The 16,690-nt window shown below is 35.8% G+C and overlaps 1 protein-coding gene across 3 annotated transcripts in view; it reads left to right on the top strand.

Moving 5' to 3' along the window:
* The window catches only part of LOC125665437 (uncharacterized), a 79,539-nt gene that overhangs the window by 6,967 nt on the left and 55,882 nt on the right, over positions 1–16,690 (top strand). For 2 of the 3 annotated variants that reach the window (XM_056151420.1, XM_056151421.1), the window contains exons 2-4: positions 3,484–3,556; positions 3,996–4,128; positions 15,439–15,657. In XM_056151420.1, the coding sequence (XP_056007395.1) occupies positions 3,484–3,556; positions 3,996–4,128; positions 15,439–15,657 (425 nt within the window). Of the gene's footprint in view, positions 1–1,239; positions 1,346–3,483; positions 3,557–3,995; positions 4,129–15,438; positions 15,658–16,690 lie in introns of those variants that run through there. The other variant, XM_056151422.1, reaches the window with a different exon arrangement.

Here is a 16,690-nt window from a genome sequence, read left to right as displayed (position 1 = left end):
AACCAAGAACCGGGAATATATTTTTTCCGGGAAAATGACGATTTTTTTTTTTTAAATATCGAAAAAAAAATCTAGGGTCGGGGCTATAATTTAGGGTCGGTCGGGTTAGCGGAAACACAACACATTTTATCAGTGGCCTTAATAAAGACTAGAGAAAAATCTAGTGATCACATTTGATGATACATGTACAATTCACCTACATTTAAAGTGATCATGAATTTTTCATCAATTATTCCAACATAACATTTGAAAAATAAGATTTGAAAAAAAAAATGTTTTGAAGTCATAAATGATGCTCTCTTGGAAATTGGTGATCATGTGGTCTATAGTTACTGTCGTCCATCGTCGTGTGTTAACAATTGAAAATTTTTAACTACCATTCCAATTCTTTTCAAATTTGTTATGAAGCATCATTGGTACTAGGGGGACATAAAAATAAAATTGTAAATTTCAGGACTCCAGGACCCCTGTAATCTCAGCGAGATTCGTCGAGGCTGGATATTTGGACTGACGCCTCTTCCGAATCTCAGACCAGTGTCACATAAAGTGATTCGGGAAATCTTGCCTGAACTTCGGCCGCTTGTTGCGATTAAAATGGGTTAAATTGAATTTCTTGTCCGCTTCAACTTTTCGCCTTAGACATCCTATTAACTCCCTATCACAATGAAACATGCATTTCTTACCTTTACAAGGTGTAAATCCCACAGTAATTCAAGTTGGCTATTTTCGAAGCCATTGCAAACGGCCACCATTTCATATTTTACCTTTTCAACACTGGAGAGTTCCGATATACTACTTCATGACAATTTGTACTATGATAGAAAATACAGAACTTACTGGTTGACAATTACTTTGTACAAAGCATTTAAGCATAAAAATTAAAAGCAATAAAAAGAAAACTGTGTAACATTTAATCAATCTATTTGAAGGCGTCCTAAACTATCGGAACTCTTCAGTGTTGAGAAGGTAAAATATGAAAAGGTGGCAGTTTGCAATGGCTTCGAAAATAGCCAACTTGAATTACTGTGGGATTTACACCTTGTAAAGGTATGAAATGCATGTTTCACTGTGATGGGGAGTTAATAGGATGTCTAAGGCGAAAAGTTGAAGCGGACAAGAAATTCAATTTAACCCATTTTAATCACAACAAGCGGCCGAAGTTCAGGCAAGATTTCCCGAATCACTTTATGTGACACTGGTCTGAGATTCGGAAGAGGCGTCAGTCCAAATATCCAGCCTCGATGAATCTCGCTGAGATTAGGACCCCTGAGGCCCAAGGGACGGAGCATAAACTTCCCAAAATTGGCGAATTTTCAAAAATCTTCATCTCAAGAACCACACACGTGTAAGAAAAACTAAATGCATAATGATGTAGAGGAGGAAGGCCTCTAACAGAATTGTAAATTTCATGATCCTAGGGCGGGGCCAAACTTGGTCTATAGTGTTAGTGTAAAACACTTAAATAATGTCTTCTTTAGTGCTATTGTTAGTAAATTGAAACTAGATACAGTGGAGCCTCGGTAATCCGGACGCCATTAATCCGGATGCTTCACCTTCCGGACGGTTTTTCTAGGGAACGGAATTTTTATACATTATTTTGCGTCATTAATCCGGAAATTCGCGTTCCGGATCCGGACGGTCACTTTTTACTACAAAACGTTATAATGCATTGAAAATTGTACCGTTAATCCGGACGGTAATTTTGTTTAGGGAAGGTCTGTGTCGGACAATTTTAGCAAGGCGTAAATTATAAAGAAAACAAGCCAAACTGTCTAATTGAAGCGATTACCTGTACCCTGTCAACACCTCCCTATAATTAAGTGGTGTATGATGATATGTCAATTAGATAGCACGTGTTGATCGAGACATTGTATTGGCAATTTTCGCACATAAGATTTTATTGTGTGTCGTGTTGAATTTTGTAAATAAATCTGTAGCATATTATTTTATAGTCTTGATCAATAGCCTAATAATATTATTAGATTAAACATCATGCCGTAATGATAATTTTTTTTAACTGCTACACATATTAGTTGTACTGATTCGTAAATTGATTATCGACTTATGCAAATCTAAAGAGTGTAGATTATACTTCTAGATTCTGGATTTTATACTGTTGATTGGCGTGAAATATACATGTATGTTCATGCACATGTATACGTAGTAAGTTTTTAACGTTTAGAATGTCACGCATGTAGAATGTACCTGTATACGAATGATTCCTGTTACGATGCTGTAGAGCTTTATTGCTTTTGAATTTTTAAACTCTGGGTAGAAGTGAGAAAATTACCATTTTAAGGAAAATGACAATTAAATGTTAAGTTTCACCCGAGTTTTGTTCCGCTATTATCGCATGAAAATAATAGGTGCGCGTGGCTAGATCAAAGCAGTAGTAGGTCTTGATATTACGAGCTTATATGATTTTGATCTCTCGATATTGTCTTGGATAATTATAGAATAAGAAATATAAAGTCTGGCAGATTGAATTTTGGTTAAAGAATGTTGTCAACTGACATGATACATGTAATCACGAAATTCTTATATCAACTTTGGACGATGAAGATTGTTTTAACAGACCGCCGAACCCGTGAATCGTGACAGATGGAGATTACCGTCCTCTTTTTAATAGAAGTAAAAGTGTGATGAAATGTTTGAAGTGTAAATGATTATGTTCGTTACTTATGATTTATTTACTTATAGTTACATAAAGTGCTTCATTATTTATTTTAGTGCATACGGTACACAGTTTTGTATATTTATTTGTAGGGCTCATATATATACACAATGTAAGCACAGGCAAATACAGTGAACACGCACATTAAATTTTAGTGCTTTGAAATAAATGTAAATGTTAACATTATCATAATTCATTTACTAATGCAAATGGTCAAATCCAATTACAAAATGTGTTTAATTCACTATGCATCAATAAAGTAGGCAATAATTGGTTACTTATGTAAAGATAGAAAATATGCGATTCAATTATCCGGACGCCTCATTTATCCGGACGATTTTGCTGGGAACCAAAGTGTCCGGATTAACGAGGCTCCACTGTAGATATTTAGAAAGAACAGGTAGTCCTTTACCAAAACTGTAAATTTTTTGATCTCAGGAGTAGGGGCTTTGGTATCAGGGTGGGGCCAAAATGGTCAGTTCATAAATGTGTGAACAATAGACATTTTTATCTACAGTCCACGTCACTTATGTTGAAGTCGGTTATATTGAACTATCTGTTATATTGAAGTTAAAATAAATCCCCCAGTAGCAATTTGTGTAGTTCAGCATTGGTTATATTGAACTTTGGATATAATGAACAATTCAGGTCAGTCCCCTGAATTTCAATATATCCAGAGTAGACTGTATTTGGAACAAGGGGGCATAAATTGTAATAATAAATCTGTCAATAAATTCACTGACAGTTTAATGTTAATGTATGATACATGTACTTTACACTGGTACACACATTTAATTTTTTTTTGACAGGTGTCCCCTGATTTCCTACATAGCAATTCTACCAGCCACACCTGGGCTTTCTCAGCGGTCGCAGAACTCATAGGTAACTTTTACTGTAGAGGTCATTCAGTTCACATTCTGATCGCATTTTTGTCTGTCGTATGCCCATGCGTTTGTACGTAAATTTTTATCTTCAATGTCATTTAATCAAACTTTGTACATGTACAAATCACAGGCACCTGAAGTATGGATATTACTACCCCTCCCCCCCTCCCCCCTTTTTTTCATAATTTTTTTTTTGGTGGCAATAATTTCTCTGAAATGTATGAATTCCCTGTCTATCTCATCCCTCTTTCGATTCATGTAATCGTTTCACGCTTTTTGTAAGCTTTAAAGATTGGCCTTCTACCGGTATAATAAAATACACAAGGTAAGAAACAAAAATTTGTAAACAAACGTGTGACAAATTTTGTACAGTCTGACAAGTGATCGACATTTTTGTATGTATTATGTGTGTCTGATGAGAGATCGACGTTTTTTAGACAATGCTTATGACCCAGATGTAAAATCTTCTGAACTGTGGATTGACAAGCGTGATATCAATGGGAAAGTCTGTCTGACCTTCACAGACAATGGAAATGGAATGGTGGTGGACAAACTACACAAAATGCTCAGGTTTGTAGACCAAGTCTTCTCCACTCAATGTCTGAAGAACTGTTTGCTTGACAATTATCAAACTTGCATGTGTACAGTAGTTGCCCCTAGAGTAGATGACATCAATTGATTTTCAGCTCACAATTAAGGGTCAAACTAGACATAGTAAGATATCGTCAGCTCAATATCTTGAGAACACTTTGCTTGACAGATATCAAACTTGTTAAACTAGTTCTCCCCAAGGAGTAGATTATCTGTATATATAGATTTTGAGATCACAAGGTCAAAAGTAACACTGGGCATAATAAGTATTGTCTGCTCAATGTTTTGGGAATTATTTAATTGAATACAGGGGGTGCACAACACGATGGGGTCCTCAAGTGATGGCGTCATTATAAGGAATAGGTAGAAAATGTACTATTTCTGATTGTAATTAAGTGCCAGTTAAGGAAATTTTGTAGAAATTGAGTGCAATTAATGACAAATGATACGACTGTACAAAATTCTAAGTCATTTATTATATCTATGTGTCCTGTATGTGATTTTTCGCAGTCCACGGTATCTCGGTTTAGATCAGAATAATAAAGATGAGCAATTCTTCATTATTACTTTTTATCAATATTATTGCCAACCAAAAACTACAATGAATATGCCAGAAATTGCATGTGCAACCAACGCATCAATCATTAACTTTTAATCCTTGGACAAAATATGTACATCAGATGTCAATGAACGGAACATGTTTTTGTTTTTTAGTATATCGAATCCGTATCTCTAATGTAATTTTTCTGTTGAAATCTGTTTCTAACGTACGCGAGTGATTCAATCTTTTAAAAATTAATGTTTGTGTAAATCAATTTAACTAAAAGTACACACAAAAATTCATCAAGCACGTAGCAATTAAGAGAGCTAGAGAGGGGGGGGGGGGGGCTGCCCTATTTTTTTCAACAACGTACCCGGTACTCTTTCTGTTATCAGGTTATTTTAACAAGGAAAGTTTGATCTATAGGTAATCCCCTTTCCTATATAGTAGTATTAAATTAAAGTGGAGCTATGAAATTTAAGGAACCAATTAAATGAATTTTAGGACAAACCACTCTCCCCCCCCTAATTTTATTTGTTTGTTTGTTTTTGCTTTTCAAGGATTTTCAGACAATTGTGAAGTCAACTTTAAAAAAACCCGCTACATACCTGATTATATTCATATTATCATATGGTTTCATCATGATTTTGTTCCCAGGTGTTTGTTATTAATTTTTTTTTATAGATTACTCATGAAAGTTGTGGTATTAATAGACTTGGACAGAATTAGGCACCAAATACTGGATAAGTCTATACTTCTCCCTCCCCCCTTCCTATCCCTTTAATTTAACGAGATCTGATGTATATTCTAAAAAATGTTCTTTGTAAAATCGAATAAAATAAACTTTGTTATTGTAAGAGATATGATACAACATGTTAAAACTCGGCCTATAATAAAGATTTTGATACCGTAAGCTTTACAGTACCCTATTTGTTACTACTACAAATGTATTTTATCTGAAGCTTAGGACCCCATCAGTAAGCACGCTCCCTACTTCTGGTGTATAGGCAGTAACTGCAAAAATGAAGGCCATTTCGACAGACTTTGATATGTGCGGGGTAATTCAGATATGAAATCTCCCACCTGGTATACCATTATGTTTAACAGAGTGGAAAATTTGCCAGATTGCGATATAAATCAGGTAAATATTATGCTTGGGACTGAAATTTTAAATGGAATATTCGTGAGTTTTCTGTACGAGAGATTGTAGGGGGAAAAATTCAAAGGAAAAAAGTCACAATCTATATGCATACAGTGATTGGGAAGGCCATGAGCCCTGTGCCATAGTCCCATTCAGGTGAAAATTGGCGCATTAAATTATCTAATCCATGTGCCAAACTGCGCATTCATGATCGATTGTGACTTACATTTTTTTCTTCTCTAGAATGAATTGGGTACGACTTACTTATTTTTTGTACTTTCATTTTTAATTACTATGCATTCTGATACACCGAATCTCATTGGTTGAAGCAATACAAATCAAAATAGATAACCAATAACCTATTTCCTCTTACACCACATCTCATCACATCTTCTCATGCTTATACTCTAGCGTTTAAGTTTCGGAAGTCCAAGGACAGATATAGAAACGGCAGAAAGTGAAAAAAAAAACAAATAATGAAAAAAAAAAACGAGACACGGTCTTCAAATACCAATGCCGTTAAAAGCAATGATACGGTTGAGAAGGGGACATTGAAACAAAGTAGAAACATTTTCAGGAGCAATGGAAAAGATCGTGGTCATGGTTCAGTGTTTCAATTAAAACAATAATGTTCCACTGCACATTTGCTATTTATTGAAATATGTTGATGGCCCATTAAATCTGAAAATGGCCCATTGAAAACTTGAACCGTGGGGCCATAGTCCCATAGGCCATTTTGGCCTTCCCAATCACTGTGTATACACTTTGTAATTTAGAGAAATATCTATGTCTTGCACTTAAGTTGCGAGGAAACCTAAAAGAAAAGTTCTCCGTTGCTTGCTTGAATTTGTACACCGCTATACAATGCCATTTTATGTATACATATTGTAATGAGACGCATGTCTTTTAAAAGCAATAAAGAGAGTAACAATATATGTGAATTTAAATTTTAAGTGGTATAATATATAGAGGATATCTATATTGCGTGTTTTGATATTTGGTTTATCCAACGATTTGATATGGTGTATTTATTCGCTCGGAAAGCCTCGCGAATAAATACACCATATAAACTCGTTGGATAAACCAAACATCAAAATACGCAATTGTAGATGTTCTATTTATCTCGTGCGTCTTCTTTTCACTTAATTTTGAGATGATCCCCAGTATGGTAGAAACAGCTGATTGAATTTGTTTTGAATCCGTGGCTCAGACGTCGTGCTAAATCTGTCATCCTTATGCGGGAAAAAAATAGTACGTTTATAATCCATTCATATACAGTACAAAAGGACATTTCTATAAAAGAAACCATGGATGAAATCATTTTAGAAGGGATTATGATTTGTAATTAAGGTAGAGATTGATAGGTTGATGCTAAAAAAAATTAACCATTGGATTTTTTTTATTTTGATATATGTTTATGATGAAGCTTCGATATAAGACATAATAAAAAAATCAATGTAGGTAATCGACCTTCTTTTTGAGAAATATGGCGATTTTAATAACACTTTCTTTAGTCCTTGTAAAGCGTAAAAAGTGAAGAAAAATAAGTAGAGAGCAATATACAAATAGAGCTGTAACACTTTTATTGTAAAAGGGATCATAACTTGTCATATATGGTTCCAAACAACCTTTCACATACTTGTGTATTGCACATCAATTTCAAGTTCAGCAATCATTATTAACATGCAACAACATTACTTCAACAAAGCTACATTGGCTAATTACCTTAAAATAGTGCACAATATTTGCACACAGGGTCATACTTTTGCTTAAGCTGCAAAAAAATTACCCATAAAATTTCTTATTTTATTTCATTAAGTGGTTAATCTATTAGTAAGTTAAATATAAGAAAAAAATTATACACCATAATGGGGTTCAATATGGAACTAGCAAAAAATTCCTAACCCCACCCCCTTTTAACAAACTACACATTTTCGTAAGAAAAGGGGTTATTAAAAGATGTTGTAAACAATCCATCAAAAAAAGCTTGCTGAAATTCGAAGATTCTTTGTAATACCTTTTTTAAATTAATAAACATAATACAGAAAGTATGTATTTCAAATTTTAGCTTATACTTTGTTGTAGTTCTCGTTGTTGACCTTTGTGCACTTACACTCAGAATATAGATTTATCATACGTCATCATATTTGATGATTAATATTAAGATTTTTCCCAAATAAAAATCTCCACAAAAAATTGAAATACAATTTATATTTGTTAAAACAAATGTCTCCATTACATTCCAACCCCTTTAATATACTGCATGGTATGGAGGAGAAAGAATGAGCAGGAACATAGACGTCATGAATTGCACTCGGTGCATTGAGAAGAAAGATTCAGCCATGTAGCAGAGATAAACTACTGACCTTTTTATAACTTAAAATGTTTAAGCATTCCCAAATTACCTCTTTGAAAGTTGAACATGACAATAAGAAGGTTTCTATAAGCTATTTCAGGGGCGGATCAGGAATTGAAGTTGGGGGGGGGGTGCAACTGTATGAGGCAGGGGTCTGGGGGCCGCCTTGAAGTGGGGGCGATTCCCCCAGAAACTCCTAGATTTTACAGATTTTATAGGGTTTAAAATAATATGTCTCCTATGTAGTCATTTCTATTTGGAAAAAATAGCAGTTCTCCCACTAAAAGCAATTCAATTAATCAAGAGTTTGTCAGACATTTATTTCTCTGAGAGTGGAGGAAATTATTGCTTCTTTTATCGTATATATTTTTCTAAACAAGAGACCACGATTTACTTTGAAAATTTTAGGGGGGTTCGCGCCGGTTGCATTTCAACCCAATCGATCCATGGATTGATTGATTGTATCTTGTTTAACGTCTCTCTCGAGAGAATTTTTCACTCATATGGAGACGTTACCAAGACCGGTAAACGGCTTCAAATTTAGGCCTTTGCTCGGCGCTTACGGCCATTGAGCAGTGAGGGTTCTTTAGCGTGCCACACCTACTGTGACACTGGGCATCCCTTTTGAAGGTCATCTCCGAGGACCACTGACATCCACACCTGATGCCGAGCGTTTGGCAATGGAACTATCACTACCTATTTCAACAACTCAGGTCTGTCGCGGCCGGGATTCGAACCCTGGCCTTCCGCATGCGGGACGAACGCTCTAACCTCTAGACCACCACCGCGGCTCGACCCATTGATCTCAAGGCCCATATGAGCTATCTTGCTCTCACAAATATATATGTCTCTTCATAAGTTTACGAGTCCTCACACTGAAACAAAAACTCGCTATTGGATAACTCAGAATGCATGCATATTGCATTAACTATTTGTAATTTCTCCCAGTTCACAGTATATATGCACTGTGTATGAGTGTGTGTGTTGGGGGGGGGGGGGGGGGGGTGTAGAAAATGAGAAATTCAAACACATTGATTAAAATTACAAAATTGGTATTTTATTTTCATTTAGAAATGTTTACTGATTTTGATATATCAAAAACTTAGAATAATCAACAATGACACTTCCTCTATATTTATACAATATATATAGTCTTTAAAAAAGACATGTAATACATGAGTACATGTACTTGTTTTCCATTAAATTCACACTTTAGTATGTTGCACAATATATCCATTGCTCTGGGATCACAAATACATTATTGATTCTATCCAAGTCCCACATTTTGCAGAAGTTCTTGAATTTTCTCTGTAACCTGTAAAGTTGTGGGGTCCAGGGGATATGACATCATCAATGTAAATGAAGTACCTGTTAAAATATATTCTGTATATTCAAATATTGAAAAAAAGATGAATATCTAATATACTAAGAATTGTCTTTATAAATGTCTGGTGTTAAAATGAAAAATTCTATCTTAGAAAATATTGTACCTTTCTTGCTGATTTTCATGGCAAATTGCTGTTGAAGTTGTTGCCTCGTAGCCCATTTCAACTTGCACTGGTCCTTAGGATGATGCTTAGAAAAAAATCATCATAATTAATATTTGCACTGTCAGAATTAATTAAACTGTGTTAGACATATGTCAATTTTCGAAATTGAGTGTCTCAATGCATGTTCAGTGAACTTTAAAATGCTGATATATGGAAAATTACATGTATTTTATTATGTTAATTTTTAAAATCTTGTCTGAAATCAGTATTACATATGTAACACTATGTTAAATGTGTGCAGTGCAGCAATGTGAACTCTTGCAGTAGTAGTACATCTGCATGATTGTTATTTATTTCATATTGTTATAGCTACCTTCTATTTAAACTGTACATACACCCCGATATGCATCAACACAGAAAATGTCATCCAAGTGGGGACAGTGTCAAAAGTAGTTCGGACCGGAAGTGCTTTATCAAATGGGTGGGTGATAAAGATAATGCTTTATCTCACTCTCAATATACACCACAAGTATGAGATCAATTCATATTTTATTTAGTTTTATATCATTAAAAAAAAAACCCAACTTGTTATTTCAAGAATGGCCTACATTTTTGCAGTTACTCCCCATACACCATAGTTGGGTCCGCGCTAACGATTGAGGTCCTAAGCTTCACATAAATAGTATTAACAAATAGTGTATACTAAAGCTGAGTATAATATTGGTGTATTTTAGGGGGTAGGGGGCAGCCTATATCTGACTATAGATCTATCTCTGCATGTAAAAATAACCAAGTTTGTATGTAACAGTAAGAGGAGGCAGACCCATTGTTGCTAGGATCCTGATGATTGTTTTTGTGCTTATTTGAGTAATTGAAGTGCAAGAAGAGGTGTAAGTTGATGTACACAAAATCTAACTTTCAAAAAATCAAATCACACGCAAAAAAAATATTACACTAGAGATACCAATTTGAGATAATTGAAATGCTTTTTTTATTGGCACCTAGTGTACATTTAGCAACAAGTAGTTTTGTTCAGTGTGAAATGATAAATTGATAATGTACATACTGTATGCGTTGGTTTTACATGTGTTTTTAGGCATATCGTATTGCATGTTCTTTTGCATTTTGGTTGTCGAAAATATTGATAAAAATTCATAATGAAGAATTGCAGATATACTAAGGACATCAGTGTTTTTATACGCCCGTCTCCCGTCGTATTATGGTATGGCGTCGTCCGTCTGTCCGGACCTTGTGGGCAGGATACAGGACTTTAAAACTTGGTACATTTGATCACCATGATGAGAGGAAGATGCCTATTGTTTTTCAAGGTCAAGGTCGTAGTATCACTTTTTAGGAAAACCTTGTGGGCAGGATACAAACCGAACTGTAAGCTCCAGGATATTATAACTTGGTATATTTGATCATCATGATGAGAGGAAGATGCCTATTGTTTTTCAAGGTCAAAGGTCAAGGTCGTATCACTTTTTAGGAAAACCTTGTGGGCAGGATACAAACCGAACCGTAAGCTCCAGGATATTATAACTTGGTATATTTGATCACCATGATGAGAGGAAGATGCCTATTGTTTTTCAAGGTCAAAGGTCAAGGTCGTAGTATCACTTTTTAGGAAAACCTTGTGGGCAGGATACAAACCGAACCGTAAGCTCCAGGATATTATAACTTGGTATATTTGATCATCATGATGAGAGGAAGATGCCTATTGTTTTTCAAGGTCAAAGGTCAAGGTCGTAGGTATCACTTATTAGGAAAACCTTGTGGGCAGGATACAAACTGAACCGTAAGCTCCAGGATATTATAACTTGGTATATTTGATCACCATGATGAGAGGAAGATGCCTATTGTTTTTCAAGGTCAAGGTCGTAGTATCACTTTTTAGGAAAACCTTGTGGGCAGGATACAAACCGAACCGTAAGCTCCAGGATATTATAACTTGGTATATTTGATCATCATGATGAGAGGAAGATGTCTATTGTTTTTCAAGGTCAAAGGTCAAGGTCGTAGGTATCACTTATTAGGAAAACCTTGTGGGCAGGATACAAACTGAACCGTAAGCTCCAGGATATTATAACTTGGTATATTTGATCACCATGATGAGAGGAAGATGCCTATTGTTTTTCAACGTCAAAGGTCAAGGTCGTAGTATCACTGTTTAGGAAAACCTTGTGGGCAGGATACAAACCGAACCGTAAGCTCCAGGATATTATAACTTGGTATATTTGATCACCATGATGAGAGGAAGATGCCTGTTGTTTTTCAAGGTCAAAGGTCAAGGTCGTAGTATCACTTATTAGGAAAACCTTGTGGGCAGAATACAAACCGAACCATAAGGTCCAGGATATTATAACTTGGTATATTTGATCATCATGATGAAAGGAAGGTGCCTATTGTTTTTCAAGGTCAAAGGTCAAGGTCGTAGTATCACTTATTAGGAAAACCTTGTGGGCAGGATACAAACCGAACCGTTAGCATATTTATGAAGTAGCGCATTCTAAGGCTATCCCTCTTTATATCTTGATATCCATTTCTACAAGCATAATAATGAATTAGCTCACAGAGGACAGTGCTAACTTCACTAAAATATGAATCCCACTAAAATATGTTTTCCTTGAGCAAAATCTACGGGCGTATTATGCCACGTTGGCGTTGTTCTTGTTTTTCAGGGGGTCAAATGAAATTTTTGTGGGTAAATTACACACATATGTGCGTTAACGGAAACCCTGCATCATGATTCTGATCTAAAGAAATCGAGGACTAGTTAATATTTATGTACTTTGTTACATCATGACCATACATTGTTTGCGAGAAAACCACACAAGGGACACATTTAAATGTAATTAGTGACTAAAATATTTTGTTCAATTATACTATTTTTAAGCCATAACACTTAATTCGTAGAAAAATTCCTTAACTGGCAATTGATTGCAATCAAAAATTGTAAATTTTCTATTTATTCCTTATATGACACCGTTAACTAAGCAGTCTTCACGAAAAACTTTGTGAAGCACAGGCCCTTCGGGCCTCCCAGTATAATAATTTTGCAAGCCCGAACAATATTTTAGTGGCCCAAAATATTTTTTCTAATTTAACCTCTTGTTATTTGCAAGGTGTTGCATGCTGATTCTACACTATAGATACATGTATGTTCTACTGTAGGAAAATACACAACTGACATTAAAAGGATTAAATATCTTATTTTATTTTTCAACATATTAATCTCGCAGATGACATCAGCAACTCATGTTCTACTTTATTTTGTAAACACCACGTACAAAACATTTTGTTTTCTCCAGAATTAAATCTTAGCAAAGGCCCACCCTCGCTCCAATGGGGCATAGATTTTTGTTCTCTTTTCTCCTTGTACGACCAGTTTTTTATTTGGATCTGAGGGTTGTGATTGCGAAATACGCTTGTGAGGTTTTGAATTTCACGGACGAGCCCCCTTCCTACACGGGCACTGGAAGGTGATGTAAATATATAGTATGTGCATGTATTTTTTATACGTGTATGCACATACTATATATTTACATTAACTTTCAGTGCCCGTGCCTCCCTGTGACCTTGACCTTGGAGTTTAACCTAGTACCTTTTTAAAACTTTAACCTTGCAAATAACCTTTGAACAGTAAGTGCTAGAGCTTTGATATTTCACACGAGTATTCCATGTGACAAGGCCTCTCTGTGGGTACCAACATTTTTAGCTCACCTGAGCCGAAGGCTCAAGTAAGCTTTTCTGATCAAAATTTGTCTGTTGTCTGTCGTCGGCGTCATAAACTTTTCACATTTTCATCTTCTTAAGAACTACTGGGCCAATTATAACCAAACTTGGCCAGTGGCCAAAAGCATCCTTGGGTAAAGGGCTTTCAAGTTTGTTCAAATAAAGGGCCATGCCCCCTTCAAAGGGGAGATAATCACAAAAATGCAAAAATAGGGTGGGGTCATTTAAAAATCTTCATCTCAAGAACCACTGGGCCAGAGGAGCTGAAATTTTCATGAAAGCTTCCTGACATAGTGCAGATTCAAGTTTGTTCTAGTCATGGCCCCCGGGGTAGGTTGGGGCTACAATAGGGGATCAAAGTTTTACATAGAAATATATAGGGAAAATCTTTAAAAATCTTCTCAAGAGCCAATGAGGCAGAAGAGCTGAGATTTACTTGAAAGCTTCCTCACATAGTGCAGATTCAAGTTTGTTCAAATCATGGCCCCTGGGAGTAGATTGGGGCTATAATTTAGGGAATCAAAGTTTTTCTTGAGAATAAATAGAGAAAATATTTAAAAATCATCTTTTCAAGAACCAATGAGCCAGAAGAGCTGAAATTTACATGTAAGCTTTCAGACATAGTGCATGTTCAAGTTTGTAAAAACAGTGTTAGAAATTGGTTTAAAACTTGGTGTAGACCATGGGTCTATGCCAAAACAAGATGACATAGACCTCATCGAATTCGCAGACCGCAAAATTGGGGAAAAAAAATAACGCCAATTAAAACATTTTCATTTACTTCTATGTAGTTAGAAAGCATATTTTCTTTCCATTTCCATAACATATCCTCCTTTCCTCATAACGTTCATCAGACGCCGACTGACCATGCAGGGTCCTTTCCTTTGGGATAATTTTATTGCTTTAAATCCAGAAAATCGGCGTAGGCAATTTGGTCTATCACAATCACAATTGGCATAGACCAGTGTCATTTGACATAGACTCGGTCTATCGGTCTATGGTTAATTCCGAACACTGTAAAAATCATGGCCTCATGGGGTAGGTTGGGGCCACAATACGGACTACGGTTTTACATTCAAATATATATGGAAAGTCTTCAGATATAGGCCAAGGTAATTCAGGTGAGCGATATGGCCCATGGGCCTCTTGTTTACGCTGTGACCTTGACCTTTGAGTTTGACCTTTTTGAAAATTTTAACTTTTCTAATAACTTTTGAACAGTAAGTGCTAGAGCTTTAATATTTCACATGAGTTTTCCTTGTGACAAGACCTTTCCGTGTGTACTAAACCTTTTGACCTTGACATTTGACCTACCTTAAAAAATTGACAGTGGTCATAACTTCTAAATGGTGTTGATTACAATAAGATAAGCGATAGTTTAATAGTTTTATTTTATTTTTATAGCATCGGCTATTTGATTTATTTTAAGTTTCAACAAAGGAAATATCAAGTCAGTTAAGACTTTAATGCTACAAAATTTAGTTGTGGAGGTTATAATGTTTTTGACTCGCCCATCAGTCTGTCTACCCCTTTTTTTGTCAGTGCAACTCCTCTGAAACCGTTCAATAGAATTTTGTGAAACTGTGTACTTAATAAGGACACATTGCGTAGATCTGCATATTTCCAGGAAATTCTGATTCAATAATTTTTCTGGGAGATATGCCCGTTTTCAAGCCCGTCTGTTCTGTTCTTGTCAGCACAACTCCTCTGAGACTGCTCAACAGAATTTCGTGAAACATTGTAGTTAATAAGGACACACTGTGTAGATGTGCATATTCCCAGGGAATTCTGACTCAATATTTTTCTTAGAGTTATGCCCCTATTGAACTTGGAATTTTGAGTCCGTCTGTCCTGTTCTTGCAGTAATGCATAACATTACCATTCATTATGTGAGACATTGTAAAGCAATGTTGGAGTATGGGGTATGTGAACTTGCTCACCTCTGCTTTCTTTCATTCTTTTCAATATTGTCATATTGGGGAGGGAGGCATATGGGTTTCTAAAACATTTCTTGTTTTTGTTTTAGTTTTGGTTATTGTGACAAGGTACCAGTTGGAAATCACCAGCCCATTGGTCGCTATGGCAATGGTTTTAAGTCTGGCAGCATGCGTCTTGGAAAAGATGCAATCGTGTTCAGTCGCTGCAAGGATATGATGAGTGTAGGACTCCTCTCCCAGACCTATCTGAAGGCTATCAAGGCAGAGACTGTAATGGTCCCCATCATCTCCTGGGATCTCCCAAGCAATATCCTTTACATAAATATAGTTCATTTTTATACGCGCGTCGTCAGATGTCATAATATGTTATGGCGCTGTCCGTTTGTCTGTTCGAGGTAATGTTTTCTGTACTTCTTTTGTAACAAGTGTACAGCATTGAAATTTGGTCACAATTTCTCCCTCAAGAAGAATTTGCATTTCAGCTGGATTGGTGCACCATTACTTACTTAAGGGCTTAAAGTAGGTCAAACAGTTTTCTTGTTTAGTTCATCTGAGTAATCTCAATTGACAAACTCAGATGACCTATTACAATTGGTTATCATCCGTCATATTATTATACCTCCCACGCAACGAAGTTGCAAAGGTTATAATGTTTTTGACCCATCCATCAGTCCCTTTCTTGTCAGCGCAACTCCTCTGAAACTGCTCAACAGAATTTCGTGAAACTTTGTAGTTAATAAGGACACGCTGTGTAGATGTGCATATTCCCAGGAAAATCTGATTCAGTAGTTTTTACAGTCCCTGAAACGTTCTTCTTTCCCACTTGAATGGTGAACGAACGCAGAGCGAACGGTGAACGAACGCAGAGTGAACGGTGAACGCAATTTGGTGAATGGTGAGCGAACGCAGAGCGCAAAGTGAACGGTGAACGAACGCTGAGCGCACGCTGAACGCAAAATGATCTATTTACTCAGAATGTTTCGGATTTTTCCCTGGGATTTTATTTCATAATCAAGTAATAAAATACATGTACATGTATATTTCATCAATTAATAAAAAATTAGATAAACCGGAATCGTGATACAGCATATTTTACAGTTCTGGATATATTCAATGTAATATATTTTTGTACAAGTACCGAGTATACATGTATATATTTCATGAAATTATCGCAAATTGTACATTAATACACGCAACAGTCATACACAAACAAAATCAAATTTCGTATGTACATTGTGTATACCATTACATGTACAGCTACATTTAATGCATGGGTATGATATATAAATAATGCAGGTGAAAAGGAAAACACTATAGTCTACATGTGTAGTGACATCCAGA

This window comes from Ostrea edulis, chromosome 10 (assembly GCF_947568905.1).
Source record: "Ostrea edulis chromosome 10, xbOstEdul1.1, whole genome shotgun sequence".
Classification (NCBI taxonomy): domain Eukaryota; kingdom Metazoa; phylum Mollusca; class Bivalvia; order Ostreida; family Ostreidae; genus Ostrea; species Ostrea edulis.
Note: the sequence above shows the minus strand (reverse complement) of the source record. Positions and strands in the feature narration are given on the sequence as shown.